General features: G+C 46.3%; 2 protein-coding genes across 8 annotated transcripts in view; one reads left to right on the forward strand and one right to left on the reverse strand.

Annotated features, from left to right (window-relative positions):
* Positions 1–666: 666 nt before the first annotated feature.
* On the forward strand, positions 667–3,753 carry ID3 (inhibitor of DNA binding 3). The gene is made up of 3 exons (XM_082233596.1): positions 667–1,155; positions 2,084–2,153; positions 2,908–3,753. The coding sequence occupies exons 1-2, from the start codon at positions 829–831 to the stop codon at positions 2,138–2,140; spliced, it is 384 nt and encodes a 127-aa protein (XP_082089722.1). The 5' UTR covers positions 667–828; the 3' UTR covers positions 2,141–2,153; positions 2,908–3,753.
* Positions 3,754–5,624: 1,871 nt separating this feature from the next.
* LOC309537346 (uncharacterized protein) overlaps positions 5,625–23,982 on the reverse strand; it is a 40,302-nt gene continuing 21,944 nt past the window's right edge. For 2 of the 7 annotated variants that reach the window (XR_014221821.1, XR_014221822.1), the window contains 2 exons: positions 18,964–19,061; positions 18,653–18,847 (listed from right to left, as the gene is read on the reverse strand). Coding sequence is in view for 1 of the 7 variants with exons in the window: in XM_082232223.1 (XP_082088349.1) it covers positions 8,819–8,872; positions 10,606–10,727; positions 18,964–19,061 (274 nt within the window). In the remaining 6 variants the exon portion in view is untranslated. Of the gene's footprint in view, positions 5,804–8,111; positions 8,873–10,275; positions 10,728–18,652; positions 19,062–22,973; positions 23,305–23,982 lie in introns of those variants that run through there. The other 5 variants (XR_014221818.1, XR_014221819.1, XM_082232223.1 and 2 more) reach the window with 5 other exon arrangements.

The raw sequence follows: 23,982 nt of genomic DNA on the forward strand, positions 1-23,982 counted from the left end.
TTAATTTTTTTTTTTTTTTAAACTTGGTCACAAGATAATTCCTGACGCCAGAAAGTCTGGAGGTCATATGAGTAGCAAATTGAGGAACAAGGCGGCACTAAGTCCTTACAAGATTCCCTCCCCCAAACCCTGAAGAGGAGGAGGAGGGGAAAAAATCTAAAACCTTGGGAAATTTCTCTGCCGTGATGGGATTTATGGCTCCTGAACGTTTTAAGGGCTGGGTGAAGGCAGAGAAGCAGTAATAGAAAAATGTGCCCTTTTCTTCTCGGCACAAGAGCTTTCCCTCCCTCCCCCTTTATAAGACTAATAATCATACCCAGATATAAGAATTAAATCGGACAAGGCGAATGGCACACATTTCGAATTTAACTCTGTTTAATTGAATGGAATAGAGAGAGCGAAAGGGGGAGGGAAGGAAGGAAGCGCTTTTGATAGCTGGCCCCTCCTTCTTTGTAATCAGAGCTTCCTCATTCCTTTGATGTCCTCTGCTATTCGGTGTCAGCCGAAGTCAATAGAAACCTGTTTTGCAGTTTAACCATCTTGTAAACGTTCCATTCCAACATTTTCGCTGTCATCAGAGCGAAGGGGAGTGGGAGGGGGAACGCGGTGGCTCATTTGCATCAGCGGGCGGGCTTGAGCGCTCACACTTGGCTATAAAAGCAGAGCGGGGTGACAGCCCTCGCTTTTTTGCAAAGAAGCATCTTCTGTGTCTGCACAATAGAGAATTAACCAGGCAAGCAAGCAAGCGGCAGTATCGCTCGCTCGCTTCTCCGCCTTAAGGAAGGAAACCTTGCCCTTCTGCAAAACCCTCTCTCCTCCTTCGCTGCCATGAAAGCCATCAGCCCCGTCAGATCGGTCAGGAGCTGCTACGAAGCCGTGTGCTGCCTCTCGGATCAGAGCCTCGCCATCACCCGGGGAACGAACAACAAGAGCCCGGCTCTGGAGGAGCCCATGAACCTCCTTTACGACATGAACGACTGCTATTCCAAGCTGCGGGAGCTGGTGCCGGGGATCCCGCAAGGCACCAAAGTCAGCCAAGTGGAAATCTTGCAGCACGTCATCGACTACATCTTTGACCTGCAGATCGTGCTGGAGGAGCAGGCAAAGAAGGGGCAAGATCCGTCCTCAGCCGAGACTTCCCTACTCTCTTTAAAAGTAAGGAGATTTCCCTTAGATGGAAGAGGGGGCGAAAACCCAGGGAGCCTTCGTGGGCGCACACGGCACGGGGGGGGGGGAGCCGGGGGAAATGCTGTTACTATAGACGCGCCATCTAGGCTAATTTGGGTTATGAGTTACAGTAATGGTCTAACGGGCGCCAGTGGGAGCCGCGTCCTGCCTGCGGTCCGCAGAGCGCTGTAAGGCAAATTGCAGTGGGTTGCGAGATAATCCGTCCTTTGCGCTATCCAGCCTTGAGCAAACTGCGCGCGCCTCTAAGGCTGTGGGGTCCTATCGCAAACGGGCTGCGGGAATACTTTGCTTGCTCTGGTATAGGCGCACAGTTGCGCTCTTCTCTGCCATATGCGTGGGGAGGGAGGGATTTATGGACGCTTTTGGTTCCGCTGACAGCTGTGCCGTCAGTGGGGTCTAAACTGCGATCCTAAACGTTTTACCTTCAAAAGAAGATCCGCTGTATTTATTTGTTGGGGGTGTTTTTAATTTTAATAATCTTTTTAATCTTAATAAAGTGCTTGGAATCATAACCAGTTTCAGTGGGACAACTTGAGCAGGATCCAAGATAGCAATCTTGGGTTCTGATCCTAAGGACCCCATGCTAAACACATTTGATGTAAATTGAATTGGCACTACTGTCCATTCAGGCTGCAATCTGAGGCATTTTCCTGGGAGTAAACCCTGTTGAATGTAGTGGGACTTCTGACTGGGCTAGGTTTGCATTGTCAGTCAATAGGTGTTGCTCAGCAGAAATCCCACTGAAAAGTCAATAGGATCATGGTGCTGTGTGCAGCAAACCCATTCTCAAAGACTACTCACTGTTCCCGATCTTTATTTTTTTTTGGTATCATGTGGCGTATATTAAACTGTGAACTCAGTATCTCCTTAACACTTCTCTCCCCTTCTCCTCTAGGCTGCAGAGCTGGCATCAGAACTTTGCTCAAAAGAGGAGAGGAATCTCTGCCACTAACCTCTTAAAACAGGTAACAGCCAAGAAATACCCAAATTATTTTCCCCCCATCCCCGATCTCAACCAGCAAGACACATCCCTGATCACCAAGCAGGTTTTTATTAAAAAACAACCACCAAAATATTTTTTAAAAACCCTACAGTCAGTCTAGAAATCTAGATTTGCACCCCAATGTTTACTCCAGAGTAGTCCTACTTGACTGCCCTCCCTGGAACAGATTGTGGTCTTTAGAGTCCCTTGTCACTGCTTGGCAATAAGGCAGCAGCCTCAGATGCCTCCATGCTTTTGCCTGTAAATGGAGTCATTATTTTTACAATGCCATTCTTTTTATAGCTTTAAGTCTCTGCAGCTGCTTAAACAGCCCTGTTGAAATCAGTGAATCAAGAGGCACTCTTCTTCTTTCTCTCTCCCTCTCTTCTCCCCCCTCTTCTTTCTTTCCTTTCTTTTTTTTTAAAGTCGGGAAGACACCACTGAAGAGTTTGTCCCCTCCCTCGGAATCTGTAATTTTAGATACATCTGCAGAAAGTTAGAAAACAGAAGGGTCCATTTCATTCCACCCTCTGCTGCCCCGCCTGCTTTAGATTTTTGGTGCCAATTAGCAAACCTCCAGCTTAGAGTGTTGGCTCCTGATTCCTTATCAGCTGGAGGTAAATAGAAGCTTCCTCCCTGGCGCCAGGATGTCTGCAGACCTGCCTCTGATCTGTTGCTGAAACTGACATGTCTTTCTCTCCCGCCTCCTCCCCCTCCCTCCCTCCCCCTTTTTTCAGACTGCAGGTGTGGGATCCTGACACTTGGTTCTCTCCAGTGAGACAGAAGATAGGAGAAGAGGAGAGAGAGAAAAGATATTGAGTGGGGAAAGGATCTGACGTTTTAACCCCGTGCATCCAGTAATGGAGAGACCTCCATCATTATCTTCCAGATAAAACTGTGGAACATGGGTCTTGCCTGGCAGTTTCAGATGCCTTGACTGGTCTTCCAGAAACAACTTTCTGCCCTCAATCTGTTGTTCTCTTCCAACTGCCTGAAAACAAAATTTGCAGGCCAGAGGAGGGGGGCGGGCGGGTTGAAAGCAAGCCCACCTTTTAATCCACTCTCAGATTTAACTATCGGATTGCTGTATTGCACAAGAAGAAACTTTGTGGGGTTTGTGTGTGTGTGTGTGTCGGGACGGTTTTTTTCTTTTAAAGCTCTGAGCCATCAGATTTTTCGCGTTGATCCTGGTCGGGAGATTTCTTAGTGAAATCGCACACTTCCAACATTGCAACAACTTGTGACACATGTGGACCGATCTGTTGTTTGCTCAGAAAAAAGGGCAACAAAAAAAAACTTTGCAGATATGCAGCTTGTATGTATATTTTGGATTATAGTTTTTTAACATCATTTTTTGGGGGGGTGGAAGGGGACTTTCAAGAACATGAAAACTGAGGTGTCTTGGGGCTGTTTCGCCTCATGGTTTTTATTGTTGAACTCTATAATAGAGAGAACACATGTACCTTTTTTTGGCAGGAAGGTTAATTTCTGCATCCATGAATTGTACTTCCTTTGGTTAAAAAAAAAAAACTTTTTATAAAAGTTTCTTACATAATAAATTTTAAGCTGGTTTTTTAAAAAAACATATCTGAAAACTTTTTGGGAGGGGGAAAAAACTTCTTAGACCAGACCACCACCATCACCTTTCACATCTCTTGAGGTATTCTGAGCCAGCCCTGGCCCAACCTGGTGGCCTCCAGATTTTTTGGACTACAATTCCCATCAGCTCTGGCCAGTATGGTTGTGTTGGCTGGGGCTGATGGGATCTGTAGTCCCCGAAATGGGACTCCCACCAGGTTGGTGATGGCTGATCTGAAGATCCTACAGATTATAATCCCCTTACAACTTGGAAACTCTTGTCTTGCAGCAACTGCCGTTTCCTAAAATAGGTGCAATGGCTGCTGCCTCATTTTGACAACTCCAGTAGCCTTTAACCACTACCAACACAAAAAGAAGGCAAATGTTGATGAGTGTTGAAGCCTTGGAGGAAAACATCCAGTTATCTGCTAGGTGGAATTGGCCGCACCAGCTATAAACAATATTGCAAATGTTATTGGTGGTGTTAAAACAACTTGTGTGCACTGTAGGCAGCAACCGAAGGTGTTCTCCACTGAAACTGTTTAGGGAGCTGCTGAGGCAGCTGGCGCTCAACAGAGATGCCATTCTAATGGAGTTGTGTGGAAATGGGACAAACAGGGCTGTAACAGCTGCACAAACCACCCACATAGTTGCTTACGGCACCAATATTTTTGGGGTGCAGTTGGGAAGCACAATTCACACAGCTCTCCAAGGGATCTTGGGATGGGTATTATAGAGTCATGGCTTGTGGAAGCAACATATAAACAACTGTACAGTTAATTCATATTTAATCCAGAACGCTTGATGGGTGAGTTAAACAGTGAGAAGTGTTAACAAGCAAGCATAAAAAAGGCAGTCTTGAGCTGGTGTTGGGTGATGAAAAAAAACGCTGTCAAGAAGTCCCTGGTTTGAATCTCTGAACTCACTAGGTAATCTTAAAACAATTGGGTCTCTGCCTCAGTCCTTGCATCTGCAGCATGGACATAATACTAAGTGATTGCATTTGACCACTTACACATAACACTCCAGACGTCAACATTGTATTTCTTTGCTTCTGTCCTCTACCTATGCATGGGTAAAACTTGATAATACAGCCTCTGTAAAGCAAAGTAATTTCTCTTTGGGGTGAATTCCACTGTGACCCCCCCCAAAAAAAAACCCTAGTTTGAGCTAGTAAATCATTCTCCCATGCTCAAATGGCAAAGCTGAGCTAGATCCCAAGGTAGCTGCCAGTTGCAGGCTGGGAATTTACGCCTAGTTGAAAGTTGGCAAAGCAGCCGGCAGTTACTGATCTATTGCAGTTCTTCAACTGAGCATCTGCCAGTCTTAGCCTGATTGTCTTGCTGGCACAGGCCAATGCAGAGCATACCTCTCTGCCTTTGCAACACTTTAGGTTATTGGAAGTCAAAGCTTTTTCACTGCTCTCTGTGGTACACATGATTGCTTAAGGTGGGGTGGTTTTGTTTTTTTTAATTAAAAAAATATCATCCAACCAGTACTTGTACTTGATATGCTTGTGATTCTCTGGAATCACAGTATATTCTGAAGCCACGATGGTCAGTTGTGCAAATAGATCTTTGTTCCAACCTCTGCTTAGCTAACATTCAGTGATTAGTGCTAAGCAGGTCACTCCAGTTTCAGTAGGGATTGTATATGTCAGGGATGTTCAACCTGTCGATCACGATCTACCGTTTGATCTCTGGGCGATCCTGTTCGATCACATGCTCCTGATTGATCCCCTCCCCCCCAAAAGCTCAACAACTTTGGGTCTTCCTCCCCCCAAAAAGCTCAACAACTGGTCAATCCAGTGTGTAGATCACTGCCAGTTTTTTTTATAGTGAGAGTAGATTGCAGTCTCTTGGGAGTTGGACATGCCTGGTATATATCAAGTGGGTAGACTGGGATCTACTGGTAGACTTCTCTGATTTACAGGGAATCTGCTTAAATTTATGACTCTTGACAGGTTGAACAATAGGGCCTTGTTTTGTTTTGTTTTCAATTAAATTTCTGGGATGGCTGATGTTCTGCTAATCACTTAGCCTTGGTGTTGCTCACCTGTAAAATGGGAGATATTGCAGCGCATTAGGATTACTCTGAAGTCTCATTGAATTTACTCTCAGGTAAGTGCAGCCAGGTAAGTGCATTAACTAAATCACATTAAGTGCTGCCAGGTAAGTGTTGCAGCCTTTCAGTTAGTCCTTGCACAGTTTTAAGAGTTTTGAGGTGGAATACCTGATCCGCAGTAACTTAAGATGTAGATACACACTTAATGTGTGCAGCTTATGGGATGTGGAAGGAAAGTCGCTCTGCCCCATTTGCATCTGTCTCCACCTTCATAGCCACTGTTTTCGCACCTGGATGTAGTTGGTGGACCTTGGTGTCGCTAGTGAAAACAGCAAAGCAGATTCTGTAGGCTGGTAAAGGAGACTCTCTGGGCCAATACAAAGGTGGTCACCAGCTAGACAACAAGTTAGTGCTTATGGACATGATATGGCCCCTGGGTTTAAAGCAGACTGCCCAGGTGGCCTTTTCAGAAGAGAGGGATACATGGTTAATGATGTGTTGGAATGCTGTTTCTCTGCGGCATAAAAGCTGCAGGACTTCAGAGACTGAAGAAGAATAATAAATAGGACCCTGTTCACATTTGTCTAGAGCAGCAGTCAGCAAACTTTTTCAGCAGGGCTCTGGTCCACTGTCCCTCAGACCTTGGGGGGGGCAGACTGTATTTTGAAAAAAAAAAATGAACAAATTCCTGTGCCCCACAAATATACCAGAGATGCATTTTACATAAAAGGGCACATTCTACTCATGTAAAAACACACTGATTCCCGCACCACCCACGGGCCGGATTTAGAAGGCGATTGGGCCAGATCTGGCCCCCGGCCCTTAGTTTGCCTACCCATGTCTAGAGCCTCTCCCACCCACTTCTACTCTTTACCAACTGAAGAACATAAGAAGAGTGCTGAATCAGGCCAGTGGCCCATTTGTTCTGCATCCTGTTCTCACAGTGATCAACTGGATCCCTATGGGAAGCCCATAAGCGGAACCCAAGTGCAACAGCTCTCTCCGTGCATGGGATTGCCAACAGCTGGTATTCCAAGGCAGACTGCCTTCCAACAGTAGAGGGAAAACAGAGCCATCAGCATTAGTAGCCATTGATAGTCTTAGTCTGAAGCCAGCGACATGCCTGCTATGTTATTTATACTCCAATGCAATTGGATTTAGATGGCATTCATGATTATTTTGCAACAGCCCTCGTGCCACTCAGCTGGGGGCAAGAGCAATGGCTAGAAACAGACATAGCTCGTCCCCCTTTATCTTATGTGTTCAGTGAGGGTTGATGAGATTTTGGCCGGTTCCTTCTTCTATCTTTTGATATAAGGTTTGCAGTTCAATCCTACACATGCCCATAATCGGAAATAAGTCACACTGCATTCTTGGATAATTAATCCCAGATAAAACAGGATTGCAGCACCCTTTCTCTCTCTCTTTTTGATGTGCCCTCATCTCTTCTGACACCCCTGAACACATGCAGAAGGTTCTCCCTCCCTCTTTCCATTGCTTTATCCCATTTCACCTTATTTCTCCTCTCCCTTTCTCCTCTCCTTCTGGGCTTCCCCATCCCACATAAAATTAGTTTGAGGTCTCCACTTGCCCCACCCAAAGTGTTGATTTATTTTGTGTAAGCTATTTGTCTGCCATCCTTCATAAAATCTTATCCCAGGGTAGTACAATTTTTTATTTTTATTTTTTAAAAATCATAATAAAATATACAATAAACTTCAGAAAATGGTAAAACTGCTTTTTCTGAAAAACTAGTTATGTGCAGAGACACAGCCTCACTGCTTCTTTTATTTTTTGGGAGGGGGATTAGACAGCAGTGTTGGGAGGGGAAAAATTTGGAACAGAAATACAACACAGAGACTACAGTGGTACCTCAGGTTAAGTACTTAATTCGTTCCGGAGGTCCGTTCTTAACCTAAAACTGTTCTTAACCTGAAGCACCACTTTAGCTAATGGGGCCTCCTGCTGCTGCTGTGTCGCCACCGCGCGATTTCTGTTCTCATCTGAAGCAAAGTCCTTAACCCGAGGTAATATATCTGGGTTAGCAGAGTCTGTAACCTGAAGCATATGTAACCCGAGGTACCACTGTAATTGCTTAATCCTTTACCCTCCACTCCAAATCCTCCCGCTGGCTGCTTTTCCCTTACAGCAGTGGTGTCCAAACTTTTTTCAAAGAGGGCCAGATTTGATGAAGGGCCATGAGGGCCGGCCAAGGGGCGAACCAAAGCTGTTGACCTTTTTTTAGGATTGAAGTTGTTGAGCTTCTTTCTGGGCTTCTCCATCCCACATAAAATCCAGTTGCCCTTCTTTCTGGGAAGAAAAGTAACCCACAAGTGGGTAATTTTGAACGGAGAGGTTGTGAGTGCAGAAGTAGTTAAGCGCCTTCTTGCTGTTGCTTCTCGACTGCAAACTTCCTCCCCAGGCTGCTTTTCTTCAATGTTTTGTAGATAGTGAGCACAACTGATACAGCTGCATCTCTGCTATGCACCCCGTTTTGCATGAACAGTTACCTGCAGCTACACTCCTTGTTGGCAAAGGCCTGTTGAGAGAACCACCTTCACTGCATTTCAGGAGTGCGTTGTTTTTCAAACCTGGAGCTATTAAAAAGATGATCAGCCAATGGAGGGACAAACCGTAATCCTGATACCTCTTTTCTACCTGGCTTTCAGGATTCCTTTTCTCTCTCTCACTGTCATAATTTCCCAACCCATGACAAGTGGGGAAGTTCTTCCCAGCTGTTTATTCTATAGTTAAGCACATGGAATTCGCCCGCACAAGAAACAGGCACCAACTTGGACGGCTTCAAAAGAGGATTAGGCAAATTCATGGGAGAGAAGTCTATCATGGAATCAGTGTGTGCCTCTGAATACAATTCTCTTGGAAAAGCTGCTGTTGTGCTGAGGTTTTGCTTCTGGGCTTCCCATGGGCTTCCCATGGTTGGCCACTGTGATAACAGGATGTTGGCATGTGACAGGCATTTGGTGAAGGGTCCTTCTCCTGTTCTGACTACCCAGCACCAAACAGGATAGGAATATCACCTGCTTCCTTTCCCAACTCTTCCTAATGACGAAGAAAGTTTAGGCAAACAGTGTACAAAATGGTACTGAAATCCAAGCAGCAATTTCTGCTTTGACACTTGTCACTTTGTTCTGTGGTCACATTCTCACCAGGGATTTAAAGCACTTGGCTTCTTCCAGCAAACTGTAATCTTACCCCTCACAGAATTGTAGATCTGGAAGGGACCGTGAGGGTCATCTAGTCCAACCCCCTGCAGTGCAGGAATTTTTCACCCAACATGAGACTCGAACCCACGAACCTGCGATTAAGAGTCTCATGCTCTACAAACTGAGCTATCCCTCCCTTAACACACTACAGAGCCAGTGTGGTGTAGTGGTTAAGAGCGGTTGACTCGTAATCTGGTAATCTCCGCTCCTCCACATGCAGCTGCTGGGTGACCTTGGGCCAGTCACACTTCTCTGAAGTCTCTCAGCCTCACTCACCTCACAGAGTGTTTGTTGTGGGGGAGGAAGGGAAAGGAGATTGTTAGCCGCTTTGAGACTCCTTCGGGTAGTGATAAAGTGGGATATCAAATCCAAACTCTTCTACAATTCCCAGGATTCTTGGGCAGAGGCCATTTTGTGCTTTAAATGGACATTCAAGATATAGTGTGCATGTGGTCTATAAATGGGCAGGACAGAGAGCATGCAGAGAACTAGCAGAGGAACCACAACAGAGCTCACCTCAGTATGAGCAAGTGAACCTATTTTCCCCCATCCATATTCATCTATTTTAAAGTATTATTACCTTAAACATTATCCTGTCTTTCCTCACTTAGCTGTCCAAGACAGCTAACGGCAATAAAGCACACACAGTTACAATAAAAATGAAACCAGCAGAAGGAAACAGTAGCCAACATACAAATCACACGTGACAAACAATAGATTCGTGCAACGTATCACAAACTGATGAAATTTGCTATTGCAAATGGTGACGCCTGCTGGCTTAAATGGTTTAAAAAAGAGATTAGCGTAATTCGTGGGGGAGGAGATGTCTATCATTCACGCTGTTTCCAATGTTCAGGTTGGAGTGCCAATGCCAATGGAGCCAAAATGGAACCACACACACAGAGAGAGGAGATTTTGGCATGTTTGGGGAAACCCTGAGGTTTGCAGAATACTGGAGGCAGGCAGGGAAGTAAGGAAAAAAGTCTTAAAATGAGGATTACAATAAAAACAACAACGGACCAGCAAGGACTGTCAGTGCTCAGTGGCAACGAGATCATGACCTGAGTCTTGGAGGGGAAATGGAAAACTGGAAGTGGGGGGTGGAATGGAGTATCACAGGAGGGGATGGCTGGCTGGAACTCTGGGCAAGAGCATTTCACACTTAAACATTCTGCTGCCAGTCCCCCTAGGAGGTAGGTTAGGCTGACAGATGGTGACTGGCCAAGGATCACCCATTGGTGAGGATCACATGGAGAGGGAAGGGAGAACCTGAAGGTATGACACCTTCAGTTCCCTGGAGGGAAGGTGGGATAGAAATACAATAAAATAATAAGCTCCCAAAATATTAAGGGAAGGCAACAGTGTGGGGAGAGGGCTACTTTTGTGCCACACTGGGTGGGCTTCCCAGAGGCACCTGATTGTCCATTGTAAGAGACAAGATGTTGGAGTGGATAGACCACTGCCCAGATCCAGCAAAGCCCTCCTGATGTTTGTCTCTGTCAAGGGACCCACTTGGCAACAGAGCCTGCAGGGAAAGAAAACTGGCTCAAATTAAAGCAACTCTCTCACTTTGGAGCGGAGAGACTGTCTGTTCCACCCACACTTTCCCCCAAACGTAGGCATGAAAGCTGCTTCCCGGGCGCAGATGTTGGTACCTTTGAACTCTTGTCTTCCTGTCATCAGTTGGATGCCTGGCGGGGTGGAAAAAGGAACATTAGCCTTAAATCTCTCCTCAAACAGGTGAATGGAGAAAACCTCTGTCTCTATAGACCTCTCCACAACAGGTGTCCTTCCTAGCAGATGAAGGACCTGCCACTGCCAAGATTTTGCCTTCTTCCGCTCCATCTTGGCAGTGTGGGTGTGGGTGTGGGTGTGTGTAACTCCCCCTGTGAATTTTCTGCAACTTAGATAGATCCTACATTTATATGCATTGACACCAGATAAAAGGAGGGCGGGCGGTATATGGAACCAGAAGTAATGCGCCTATTTTGCCTCTTCCTGACCTAAGAGCTATATTTCACAAGGGGTTTGCTTCAGAACAGGGCAGTGTGTTACAGATGAGCAAGCAAAGGAGACACGTCATTGCCACATATTCACATGTAAGAATAAGCCAGGGTCATGATTATGCCATTTCACTAAATGTTTAATTGCCTGATGATATCAATTGTTCAATCACTAGTGGTTAAATGTTTGTTTATTTTGAGTATTTCTACCCTGCGGTTCATATTTAAAAAGCTCTTTCAGTGGCTGACATACAATCAGTTGAAACAAAACAGCCTGTGCTCACAGGTTTACAGTCTAAGGATATGTAGACATTAGTGGCTGGCTTATGACACAGCAAGGTTGTTGTTCCCTCCTGCTGCATCTCAAGTCACATTTGCACTTGTTGCACACATCAGAGACGGAGGTGGGGTGTCTACACTCGATTCACATTACCCAATTTGTTTCCGCAAGCCTGCAACCATCCTGAGCTTCAATTCAAGGGAGTCGAAATCTGAGCATACACTCTCATCTGCACATGTGCAATGGCTGTCTGAACTGTATACACCTTGGCTTAACCTGAACCTGGAGTTTTCAAATCAAATGGAAGCTGGTTTAATGGGAAACGCATCAAACAGCGTTCTCAGGAAATGACAGCATGCATTATGGATTGTGGCTGGCATCATGTATAAAGGTAAAGGTAATGGGACCCCTGACCATTAGGTCCAGTCGTGGCCGACTCTGGGGTTGCGGCGCTCATCTCGCTTTACTGGCTGAGGGAGCCAGCATACAGCTTCCAGGTCATGTGGCCAGCATGACTAAGCTGCTTCTGGCGAACCAGAGCAGCGCACGGAAACGCCGTTTACATTCCCGCCAGATTTATCTACTTGCACTTTGACGCGCTTTCGAACTGCTAGGTTGGCAGGAGCAGGGACCAAGCAATGGGAGCTCACCCCGTCACGGGGATTCGAAGCGCCAACCTTCTGATTGGCAAGCCCTTGGCTCTGTGGTTTAACCCACAGCACCACCCGCATCCCGGCATCATGTATACTTGACTGCAAATGCCAGCGGTTGGGAGTGCACTGGAGCTGAAGGAAACGGGAATGTGTACATAGCTGAACAGACATGAAAGGAAAAGGGGACAGGGAGGGAGGAGGAGAAGCGGTTTTCATTATTTACCATTCTGTTACTGGTTTGTCAAAACTGTGCTTTCTTTTTGATTGCTACTTTATATTTAAACTTTGTATAAAATTTAATAATAATAATAATAATAATAATAATAATAATAATAATAATAAGCAAAGGCATTCCCCAAAAGCAAAATAGGAACAATGATTAATCAGGGACAGATAGAAGAAAATAGGGGCTTTCCCTGTTTAGTAAGGTAAATTGGGAGGGATGCAGATAACAACCCTTGTGGGTGAGATTCACAAGTCAAATGTTGCACTTTACAGGAAGGAGCATGACTCAACTTTGCTTCTGCTCTGTACACAGCATTTCCCAGAAACCCAGGTCCAGAGATACACAGCTGAACAGAGCAAACGCCTCAGAAATCAGCAGGGGAGGACTGCCACAATCCTGAGGGTTGGAGTCTAGTGGCTTAATTGTCGGTGGCTGCTGATTCAGGGATTGAGTGTCCAGAGGAAGATGGCATAAGGGCATTTCCACTGTTGTTATTTTCCAGTGGGATTAAATAACATCCTGGCAAATCCAGGTTGCACCATCAGAGTTGGAGTGTTTTGTGCACACACACAAAACCCCCCCAAAACCCCACACCTTATTAATAATGACCCCTCTCCATTCTGTCCTCACTGCAAACCTGTGAGGGAGATTAAGGTGAGAGACTGTGACTGTCCCAAAATCACCCAATGAGTTTCATGGTGGCCTACTAGGGACTTGAACTCTGGTCTGCCAGCTCCTGGTCTACACCCCAATTGCTGCACCACACTGGTTTATGATCTCTTCTATCTATTATCACGTCTTTTTGTCGAGGTCTTTTCTGAGCTGGAGCCCACCCTGCCACTTGATTGACTAATTGATGGGACATTGCAAGTTTAATAAGGAGAGAGTCAACCATGAAAAACTGACAATTGAGAACTGATTAACATGTTCATCTGGAAATGTGGCGTAGACCTCCACTGGACTATACCCCCTTTGCAATAAAGAGGAACTGTGAGTGTGTGGATGTGAGTGGGTGTTACGTACCACTGCCACTTCCCCCAAACTCAGTCAAACCCTTCCTGCAAACTTATAAGGAACACTAGTGCTATAACTCTTCCCTGGAGCAGGGAGGTCAACAGTACGTACAGCCAGAGCCAAGAACAAGTCAAACTGACTAATTCTAGGTTTGTCCATTCCACTCCTTGCTGAGTTCTACAAGGGCAAACTGGGAAGGAAGCTAAAAGGCCGGGCCACCCGCTGGACAGGTGATATGATAAGAGTTTATAAAAACTATGCATGGCATGGAGAAAGCAGACAGAGAAGTTTTCTTTTCTTTTTCTCATAACACTAGAACTCACGGGCATCCAGTGAAGCTGAATGTTGAAAGGATAATCAGGACATTAAGGATTTATACAATTTGGCAACATGCAGAGAATAGCATTCATAGAGAAACCAAAGATCGGAAATGAGGGAAGTCGGGGGGGGGTTATGGGAGGTGGGGGGGAGGAAGGAAAATGGGGAAAAATTAAGGATGTTATGTTTTCAGATATTATGTTATGTTTAAGTTTCTAATAAAAAATTATTTAAAAAAAGGAAGAAGAAGAAGAAGAAGAAGAAGAAGAAGAAGAAGAAGAAGATCAGGACAGATAACAAAAGAAAGAATTATCTTCCTGCGGTGCATTGTTAAACTATGGAACTCCCTTCCACTAGAGGCAGTGACGGCCACCCATTTAGTTGGAGGGCACAGGGGTATCAATAGCTCCTGGCCATGAGAGCTATGCTCTGCCTCCACAGCTGGAAACAGCAATGCTTCTGAAGACCACTTGCTTGAAGCCATGGGAGGGGAGAGTGCTCTGGTGCTGAAATCCTGCTCGCGGATTCCCCTGGTTGGTCCCTGCGAGAACAGGATGCTGGACTAAATGAGCCATTGGCTAATCCAGCAGGCCCTCCTTTTCCTTTTATGTTGTGAGAAGGGAGGCAAGTAGGAGCCGACTGAGGCAGGCTTGAGGCTTGTGGGGTAGTGCCCTGCAATGGACTAGTCCCACATCCCCCAACTGCTCCTTTTGCCTGCTCCCTCCTCACAGCCTTATGGTTTGGTCCTCGCAGAAGAGGGGAAGCGGTGAGAAGGACCTCTGTTGTAACTCGAAAGCTGACTCCTCCTGAAGAATGTGGTTCAGGAGGCAGAACGTCACGACAGTGCTTGCTTTGTGTAACTTTAGCTTCTGGGCTTAAGTGACTTAGTCAAAGTGAGTCAGGTGCCCAGCTGGGACTAGAACCTCGAAGTCTTGGCTGGTCTCCTGCAAGAACCTGAATGGCTGGTCCCGAAACTGCCCCTCCTCCCACATAATAACCTGCCATGAGCCAAGCGACTGAATCCACCCACTGTGGCTTGGAAAAGCACCTGCCTCTCTGTTTCTGCCTGGCGGCGGCGGGGGGGGGGGGAGTTTGAAGGGGAGGCTAGGTGCACACAGCCATCTCTTCAGCCCTACTGGGATCTCTCTCCGCCCCCCTTCTTACAGCAGAGGGAAAGTGTGCCCAGAGAGGAAGCAAGGTGACGTGGTGCGTGGGATGGCACACGCATCAGGCACAAGCGCCGCTGACGCAAGAAAGGTATCCACGTTCCCCTTGTTGTGCTTGTGGTGGGGGGCGTGGGATGAGACAGGAACAGGGGTCCCCTTGATCTCAGTGCTCTGAGGCAGCCTGGAAACCAGAGTTAAACAGTAAATTGTTTGCACTGAAAGCTGGGCAGGATACGGTGATGTGAGAAGGGGGTCTGTGTGAAGTACATTGTTTTGATTTCTTATGTGTTTATCCCACCCTGCCTCTAACGTCACTTCCATAGGATCGTAGAATTGTAGCGTCGGAAGGTGCTGATATAAGTAAAGTCCAACCCCCTGCAGTCTGGGAATTACAGATAAAGAATCCCTGCCATCCAATCTCTGCCTAAAAACCGCCACTTTCCAAATCCATTTGATAATAGAGAGAAGAATCTGTCCATTTCATTTCTCTCATTTTTTCCAGTTTCCAGTTACTCAGATTTCTGCAATTAATTCAGAAACTTAAAAAAACACACAACCCACACAACCCCATCATGAAAATTCTTCAGCATTTTAGTGTGGATTTCAACTAATTAAACACATTTTTGTATGCGGTTTTGACTAATGCACACATTTTGCCCGTTTCTCCGACTATACAGTGGTGCCCCGCAAGACGAATGCCTCGCAAGATGGAAAACCCGCTAGACGAAAGGGTTTTCCGTTTTGGAGGTGCTTCGCAAAACGAATCTCCTATGGGCTTGCTTCGCAAGAGAACAATGTCTTGCGAGTTCCTGCTGGTTTTTTCCCCTCCCCCCCTTTTTCTAAGCCGTTAAGCCAATTATCAGCTGATCCGATCAACAGATAAGCCGCTAAAAGCCGCTAAAAGCCGCTAATAGCGCTAATCCGCTAATCCGTCAATGGGCTTGCTTCGCAAGACGAAAAAACCGCTAGACGAAGAGAATCACAGAACGGATTCTTTTCATCTTGCGAGGCACCACTGTAATTCCTTTTCGTGTGTTATTTGCAAAGGCAGGTATCTCTGCACAGCCAGTGGACAAGCCCAGCTTCCTGGGCCATGACTCAGTGTTGGGGCCTGCAGAAGATCCCTAGGTCAGTCCCCCAACAACTGTATTCACAGCTGGGGAAAACATCTGCCTGAGACCCTGAAGAGCTACTCAGCATAGGTGATACTGAGCAAGATGGACCAATGGTCTGACCTGGTATATGGCAGCTTCCTATGTTCATGGCGATGGGACTGGAGAAGGTTGTGTCTGGCTGTTTGGATGGTGGGTTTATGGCAGTGGTGGGGAAGCTCAGAGCAGTGGACCACCAGGCCCACCTTGGGCAAATTTCCAAGCCAAAAGGCATTCCATCCTACCCAATCTTTGTCCTGCATTGATCAGCTGAGTCCCTGAATAAGTTAGCTAGCCTGCATTCCCATTGGAATGAATGGGACTTAAGCTGTGATTAAGTAGATTCGGTGATTTCTGTGGGACCTAAGTTGTTCAGCTAAGTCTGGAGCCAACTAAAGGACGTTTATGGGTACATTCCTCAACACTGGCACACATCTCTCTGTGTTTTAAGGTATCTCCTCTCTGTGCTACCCCAGGAGAGGTTAAAAGGCATTTTGTCTGCATATCAGACAACAGGAGCACATCCTAGTATCCCGAGTATTTAAATCAGGGGCTGCTAACCTGCTGTTGACCAACAACTCCCATCATCCCTGACTGTTGGCCGTGCTGGCTGGGGATATTGGGGCTTGGAATCCAACAAACATCCAGAGAGCTGCAAGTTAGAGCCACCCTTGTTTGAAATGAAGCACTCGTGTGATGATCTGCCCTTGTACTTTAGAAGGCCTGAGTTCAAATTTCAGTCCAACAGCAAACACTCCAGGTAGCCTTGTGTGCAAACTGCTGCCTCTTAATCTCTCCTGCCTGTTTGTCGCATGGAACTCTCTTTTTTTTGGGGGGGGGAGTTTTATTAAAAGGTTTTCTTGGGTAACAATAGAACATTCAGAGACTCTGTTTTCAAGTCACAGAATCATTCAAACAAATCAGTCATATTCAGAGTGAGACATTACTGTTACAGGGGTTGAGGGAAAAGAAAAATAGGAAGGGAGAGGGAAGGAAAGGAAAGGGCAAGACAGTAAAAAATCATTCTTCTACATAGTATATGAGCAAAGCTTTTGTGTCAGTGTCATATAAACAGTTACCTTATTCTTGTTGGTGGTGCAAGAGACCAGAGGGCCCAGGGCATGGTTGGTTGTGAGTTGGTTGCACCATGTTTTGTCTGTGTGCCAGAGGGGTGTGTGTTGTTGGGTGGATCAAGTTAACCATATTGATTTGTATGCTGTCTAGGGGTGGGGTTGGTTATTGTCTTGCTGGCTTGCATATGTAATAAAGGGGTGCCACATCGGGGTAAAAGTGTCCTCCTATGTTTGTCCCCATGTTAACTTCAATTTGTTAGTTAGCTTTTCTAGCTGGGCCATTTCCCATACAGTTTGTGTCAGGCTTTGGGGAATTGGCTTCCTTCCCCATGGCAGTAAATAAAAAGATCAAACGAATGGAACGTCTTACCAGATAAATTCTTTAATAATCACAGTGAGAGATAAAAGAACACGTCTACCTAAAAATGGTGGTGCTCCCAATTAAGGCTCACCCCCCCCATTAATCTACATCACTCCTATGTCTTGTAATCTGAGCTTGTTCCCTCTGCACTTTCTGTTCTAACACTTTCTGAGCTCTCCGTGTCTTTGGAGATGGGGGATGAATGCTGTCCAGAGACTGTGAGTCTGTTTACTCTCTCTTTTCTAGTGTTTCTTCTCCTACCTGTCCTCCATCCAGTATTCCCCAGCTTCTGCTTTCTGAACCATGCCCCTCTGCAGCGGCGTAGCGTGAGTTGTCAGCACCCGGGGCAACGCAAGTAATTTGCGCCCCCTAACCCGGGGCAAGGCAAGTAATTTGCGCCCCCCAACCCCTAACCTGTGAGTTGCCACTGGCGCTGCCGCCCAAACGACGCCGCTTGCCCGGAGGAGGAGGGGGGCAGAGAGGCGAGGAAAATGCAACGGCCCAGCAGCTGCAGCAGCACCGGCGGAGGCGGGGCTGTGAGGAGGGGCTGCCTGGTGCGTCCTCCGCGGCGAGCGCTGAGAGCCGCTGCCTGCCGGGCGCCTTCAGCCTGGACGCGCGCACAGCTCGTCGGTTCCGCGAGACATGCGGCTCCGCTACAGCCTGCGCCCGAGGTTCTTCGGCGACTCCGGAGGCAGCGAGCGCGCCCCCCCAGATGTTGCGCCCGGTGCGGCCAGCCCCCCTGGCACCCCCCACGCTACGCCACTGCCCCTCTGCAAACCACTGTTCCAAATCTATACTGTCCTCCTGCTCCTGGGAAGATTCAGGATATGGGGGAGGGGGTGGCTCCCACCATTCTTCCTCAGTGCAACCCTCCTCAGCATGGTCTCTGACAGTTTGGTACCAGTGGTCCATGTTCACTCCCAACAGATCCTTCCTGTGTCTAGTTATGACACTCCTAGCAGCTGAGAGTAAGTGGTTTGTGACTTCTTTGTCATGTGAGTGCACATAATTGTCTTGGAAGATATTAAGTAGGGCCAGTTCTGGAATTGTTTCTATTACCTGTTTTGTTATTTTGCAAATTTCTTGTAAGACTAATATCCGAAAGGATCGTATTTGGGGGCATTCCCACCACATAGGGAGGAATGTGCCCATGGAGGAACAACTTCTCCAGCACCTAGGTGAAGTTCCTGGATGTATCAATACTAGCTTTCATTGTGTTAGGTACCATCTATAAATAAGTTTCAAAGCGAGTTCCCTTCTTTTGGCTGAGATATATTTAAAGTGTGACTTAGGCCAAAGTTCTGACCATTGGGTTGAGTTTATTTTGTGTCACGTTCCCATTGGTCTTTGATTGTGGTGAAGGGACCTGTAGTGGTGTGGTATTTTTGTGTGTTGCAGATACCATCCCTTTGCTGAATCCCTCTGTTGTCAGAAGAAGTTTTCCAAAGTTAGCCAGCGGCCTGGTAGCTGCCGCCTTGGCTACCTGGTTCTTTAAAAGGCCATGTAGTTGGTGATGGGTCAGCCAGGGGATTTGGGTGTTTCCTAGTTTCACATGGAACTCTTGACCTACCTCGGAGGACAGAAAGAAAAAGATAAGGGAGCCCTATGTAATTAACGTAAGCCTTATTCCCAGAAGGGAGCAGGGAGCAGGAGGGAAATGAGCCACCTACGCACACACGCACCCAGCTGCACAGCTGTCTTGCTCTTGTTGTGAAACAACTCTTGATCGATGTCACAAGTCAGCCTGGAGCATCTTGAGACCGGGCAGTCATTTGCAATGCTTTAAAAAAAGAAAAGAAAAGAGGGATAGGAACATCAGAGCAATTTCTCCATAGAAAGGATTGCCGGTCTAATCAGCAGCAAATGGAATTCATGTTAGCATATATATGAAAGTGCTCTTCCTTCTGCCTATGCAGTAGTAGCATATCTATCTATATATGTATATTATGCACGCATGCACATGCACACAATCTAGGCATGTGACAGATTGCTGTTCTTAAAATCACAGATCTTCTGAATCTATAGCTATATTAGAGCTGCAACAGTTTAATCCCATGGTTCCCAAACTACCCCCTCCCCCGCCACAGACCACTTGAAGATCACTGAGGATCTTGGTGGACCACTTAATAGCTTTTCTGCTTGCTGTAGCAATTGCAATGTGCTGTGTGCTAAATGCCATATGATCTTTAATTGCATTTTTTATTCTTTCTTTCTTATATATTCTATTCTATTGTATTAGGAGTTAAACCACATGGAATTTAAATGACAACACAACAGAACACAGTGTAAGAAATAGAAGAAGCAATAAAAAATACAACTGAAAACCAGTTTTGGATATTTAACATTGGTGCGTTTTTTTCTGGGGGGACGCAGGGGCATGCATACCCCTAAATATTTTGTGAATCTAAGTTTGGCCTCATTGAGGGGCAATATTTCAATATGAGTAGGGAAAAAAACACTGTTTAACATGATGGGCATCATGTATTGTGTCTTCAACCATAAATCCACAGACCCGCTGCTGCGGACCACTTCAGTGAAGCTCACAGACTACAATTTGGTTTAACTGATTAATAAATTTTAGCTTTTTTCTCTCCATTCTCCTCTCTGTTGAGTCTTACAAGGGGAGAATTGAGAGGAGGAAGAAGCTGGCAGGTATTGCCACCCCCTTGGTCTGGACGGACATAGAAGGAAGGAAGATGGGGGTTGGCTGAAGGCTGGCTGAGATTCTTGGGGCAGTGCCTCACTTGCCCTAGAGAACCAACATCAGCTGGGGAAGGCACCTTCTGAGTCTAAAGATGACATGGCCACATCGTCATAAAAAAAGCCACGTTCAGAAGGTGTTCTATGATTCATCCTCATCCCCTTTCAGTTCTACAAGGCCAACCCCGAGACTAAGTAGGAAGCAGGGAACCTCTGCACCCCTTGGACTGGTCACAAGGAGGAGGCAAGCAGGCAGGGGCTGGCTAAGGACAAGCTGAGCTTGGTGGGGCAGGGCACCATTTGCCCTCCTGGACCAGCCCTCCTCAGCTCTCTTGGAGAGAGCTACGGTTTGCTATCACCTTCCGCCGGACCTGTGTGGAGGTTAGGGAGGTTTGATGGAAAGGATTCCAGAGTTCCTGAGCCGTGTTATGAATAATACTTTTATTACAGTACTTATATGCGCCCATCCAACTCCTTTCCCTCTCTCCCTTCAGGCCTTCTCCAGCTTCAAAGCAGCTCCCTGTGTAAATACAACAGGAAGTGCCCACGGGGATTCTCGTAGATCATCACCCTCTCTTAGCTCATGGCAGTGATGTATGTGTACAGGTGTCTCTTTCTAAACCCCTATATACCCAGTGGAAGAAGAGTCTGGCTCAGCATAACATGTGGGAGATATTAAGTGGGGATGAGGGGGGGAAGAGGGCTCGATGGGGGGTGCCTGCCGTACTGGCTGGGAAAACTCAAGGAAAGCAAGAGCCCCCACCCTGATTTCTCCCAGGCAGGAGCTGCTCCTGCTCCTGTGTACATAATCACTGGCTACGAAAGGCTCGTGATTGATAGCAAACAGCCTGGAAACACTCCCTCAAGAGCACCTGGCTTGAGGCAGGCAGCTTCCAAGCATGTTTGGTAAAAGCTGTGAGGCAGTCGGATGCAGGCCGGCATGACTTCCGGGAGAGGAAGAAGAAGCAGGGGTCTCCCAGGAGGAATGTTGGGTCCCTGGGCTTTCTGAACTTGAGTCACCATCAGGGATAAAAGGATCCTGGTGAAAATGAACAGGCGACGTTCCTGAAAATGGGCCTCATCCCTGCTCCATGCTACAGTGGTACCTCAGGTTACAAACACTTCGGGTTACAGACTCCGCTAACCTGGAAGTAGTCCCTCAGGTTAAGAACTTTACCTCAGGATGAGAACAGAAATCGTGTGGCAGCAGCAGGAGGCCCCATTAGCCAAAGTGGTACCTCAGGTTAAGAACAGTTTCAGGTTAAGAACGGACCTCCGGAATGAATTAAGTTCGTAATCAGAGGTACCACTGGAATGGAATTTAGCACAAGGGTGGTCACTTATGGATGGTGGAAAACGAAGATGCAGACTTTCCTGATCCATGTGGGAAAGTTGGGGTGGAGCAGGCATGCGCCCCCACACAATCTCTTCAGAACATCTATTGTGTTAGGTAGAATTGGTGGGCCTTTAACAACATACCTTCCAACATTTCTCAGATGAAAATAGGGATGTTGTTGTTGTTGTTATTACACCCATTTGACCGGGTTGCCCCAGCCACTCTGGGCAGCTTCCAGCATATATAAAAACATAATAAAACGTTTAGAAAACTTCCCTATACAGGGCTGCCTTCAGATGTCTTCTAAAGACTGTATAGTTACTTATCTCCATGGCTTGTGGGTCACATAACTCCATACCATGCAACATTTTTCCAATGGAAATAGGGGCGCCCTAAGTAAAAACCAGACATTTTGGGATCAAATCAGAAACTGGGACGCCTTTTGTAAATCTGGGACTCTCCTTGGAAAACAGGGACACTTGGAGGGTCTGTAGCAAGCCATGGCTGGTGCCCATTGAGACTTGTGGGGCATATGGGAAGTAGCCCAACAGTAGGTGGAGCCGGATCCAGACAGAGGCAACTAATTCTAGTTGTCCCCATCCTTCTCTCTGCTGTGTTGAGCATTATTTAATATTTATATGTTGCTTTTCAGCCCTCAGTGAGACTCCCAACGCTGTACATGAGCATGATCAAACCAGAACAACCCTTGTGCATTCATGATCGGGGCAGTTATACGCAATCCCACTTTCAATACCATTTCATCTGCAAAGGTTTTGGGACGGACATGCTGCTCTGTTTCCATTGGGACTTGTCCCATAGCATCCTAGTGAGATTCTATACCTTTTCAGGCCACAAATCTTCGTGTGTGTGTGTTGTTCTGCTTTTGCTGCACTACAGTGCCCAAGTGCCCTTGTGGACAGCAATAATGCAGTAGCACTGGGAAAGCAATGCAAAACAACTAATAAAGTGGGACGATGTGTGGGTAGTCCAATATTAATCCATTGCTAAAGCATTATTATTGCATCAACGACATGTTGCAGAAGATGCCTCCAAACAACAACAACATCAACGACAACCTATCAATCTGGATTGCTCCAAAAGCTCAACTACACTCTACTTGCCATCTTCCCTGAGTTGCATTCAACTAACTTTTACTCAGAGTAGGTCTACTGAAATCAATGGCCATGATGACTAACTTTAGCCCATCATTAATGTCAGTGTATCTGCTCTGAGTAAAATTAGCTGAAAGCATCCCCAGTGTGTCAATATTGTTGTTGCTATCTCCCTGGATTGGGGCCACTACAAAGATATATTGAGTCACAGGGAACTAGTTTTCATTTTGGGTTTCTGTCTTTTAAGCTGTCTCTTGAGGATGGCAAGAGAGGATTTGGTTTTGGGTGACTCACATATTGTGACCAGCATATCCTGTTGGCGTTCTAAAGGCTGGAATAAGGCTACAAGACGCATGCAAACCAAGCACAATAATCTTCCCACCCCCCACCCCACCCCAGCTGTAGTAAATGGGATGCCACAACTTGTGGCTCTTCTCTAACACGCTTGCACAATGGGGCAGGGTTCCAAATGGCAGCGCTGTTTATCATCCATTGAAGGCATCCAGCTCACTGGAAAAAACCAAAACAAAAAACCCCAACAAACCTCTGAATGCAGATCGTTATTTCCTGCATTATTGAGCTGGGAAACTGGATCCAGGCCCCGGCCAAGAATGGTTCACTAACCCGTAACATTATGCAGGGAGACAATGATCCTCCGGGAATGACGCATGAGGCTTTAGTAGTTCCCTGTCCTCTACTGTTACAGTGGAGACATCCATAAGGGCACTCACTGGCTCCTCTTCATGAGAACCAATTTCAGTCGATGGGCAGAAATTCAATTTTGTTTGCTTTTCCATGAGAAACTTGAATCAGAACGTGAACCCAAACACTTCCAAGTTCACACGTCTCTGAATTTGGCAACACGGTTCTCCAAACTGGCTATGTGGACCAAAAATGAGTGCATTTGGGGAAAGTGTGTACGTTAGTGAAAATATCATACAAGGGTTCATAATATGAGGGGAAATAGTAAGTACATTGGTCAATACTGCATATAAAAAATCTGTTCATTAGAAGAAATTTGTACTAAAATACTGACAGCTGTTTTGAAGGGGGGGATCTGTAGTAATGTGCAAAACTGAGATTAAGATTGGAAAATTGAGAAACTGGGTGAACCAAAGCTGACAGATTTGCCAATCGCTAACCATGGTATAACCTTATATTTCAAGGGCTGAAGCAAGTGTAGGGGCAGCAGAGGTGGCCAAGGTTCGTCAACCATGCATGGCATTTTGAAATCACAAGACGTACAGTCAACATGTGGATATACATCGATCTGCAGTGCAGTGGTAAGATTTGGGTTGGGAAGGCTGGATTCCAATTTCTGGTCAACTCAACCTTGAATCTCACTGGGTGGCCTTAGGTCAAGTACTTTCTCTGTGACCACAATCCCCATGTAAACTTCCCTTGGGGAAAAGGCAGGATACGACCGCGAGAAACAAATCAAGAAAAGAACCATACATTTAATGTTCAGGAATGATTCTGCTAAGTGGCTAGAGGGACATTGGTTTGAAGATGTGGTAAGCCCTGCAGCCACATCCTATGGGTGCCTTCTAAGA

This window comes from Podarcis vaucheri (genome assembly GCF_965113315.1).
Source record: "Podarcis vaucheri genome assembly, chromosome: 7".
In the NCBI taxonomy this organism is placed as follows: domain Eukaryota; kingdom Metazoa; phylum Chordata; class Lepidosauria; order Squamata; family Lacertidae; genus Podarcis; species Podarcis vaucheri.

Excerpts from the sequence above, each read along its gene's own strand:
- ID3 (XM_082233596.1), top strand. The coding sequence starts at position 829 with ATGAAAGCCATCAGCCCCGTCAGATCGGTCAGGAGCTGCTACGAAGCC. Across the intron at positions 1,156-2,083 it reads CTTCCCTACTCTCTTTAAAA|GCTGCAGAGCTGGCATCAGA; the intron begins GTAAGGAGATTT and ends CTTCTCCTCTAG.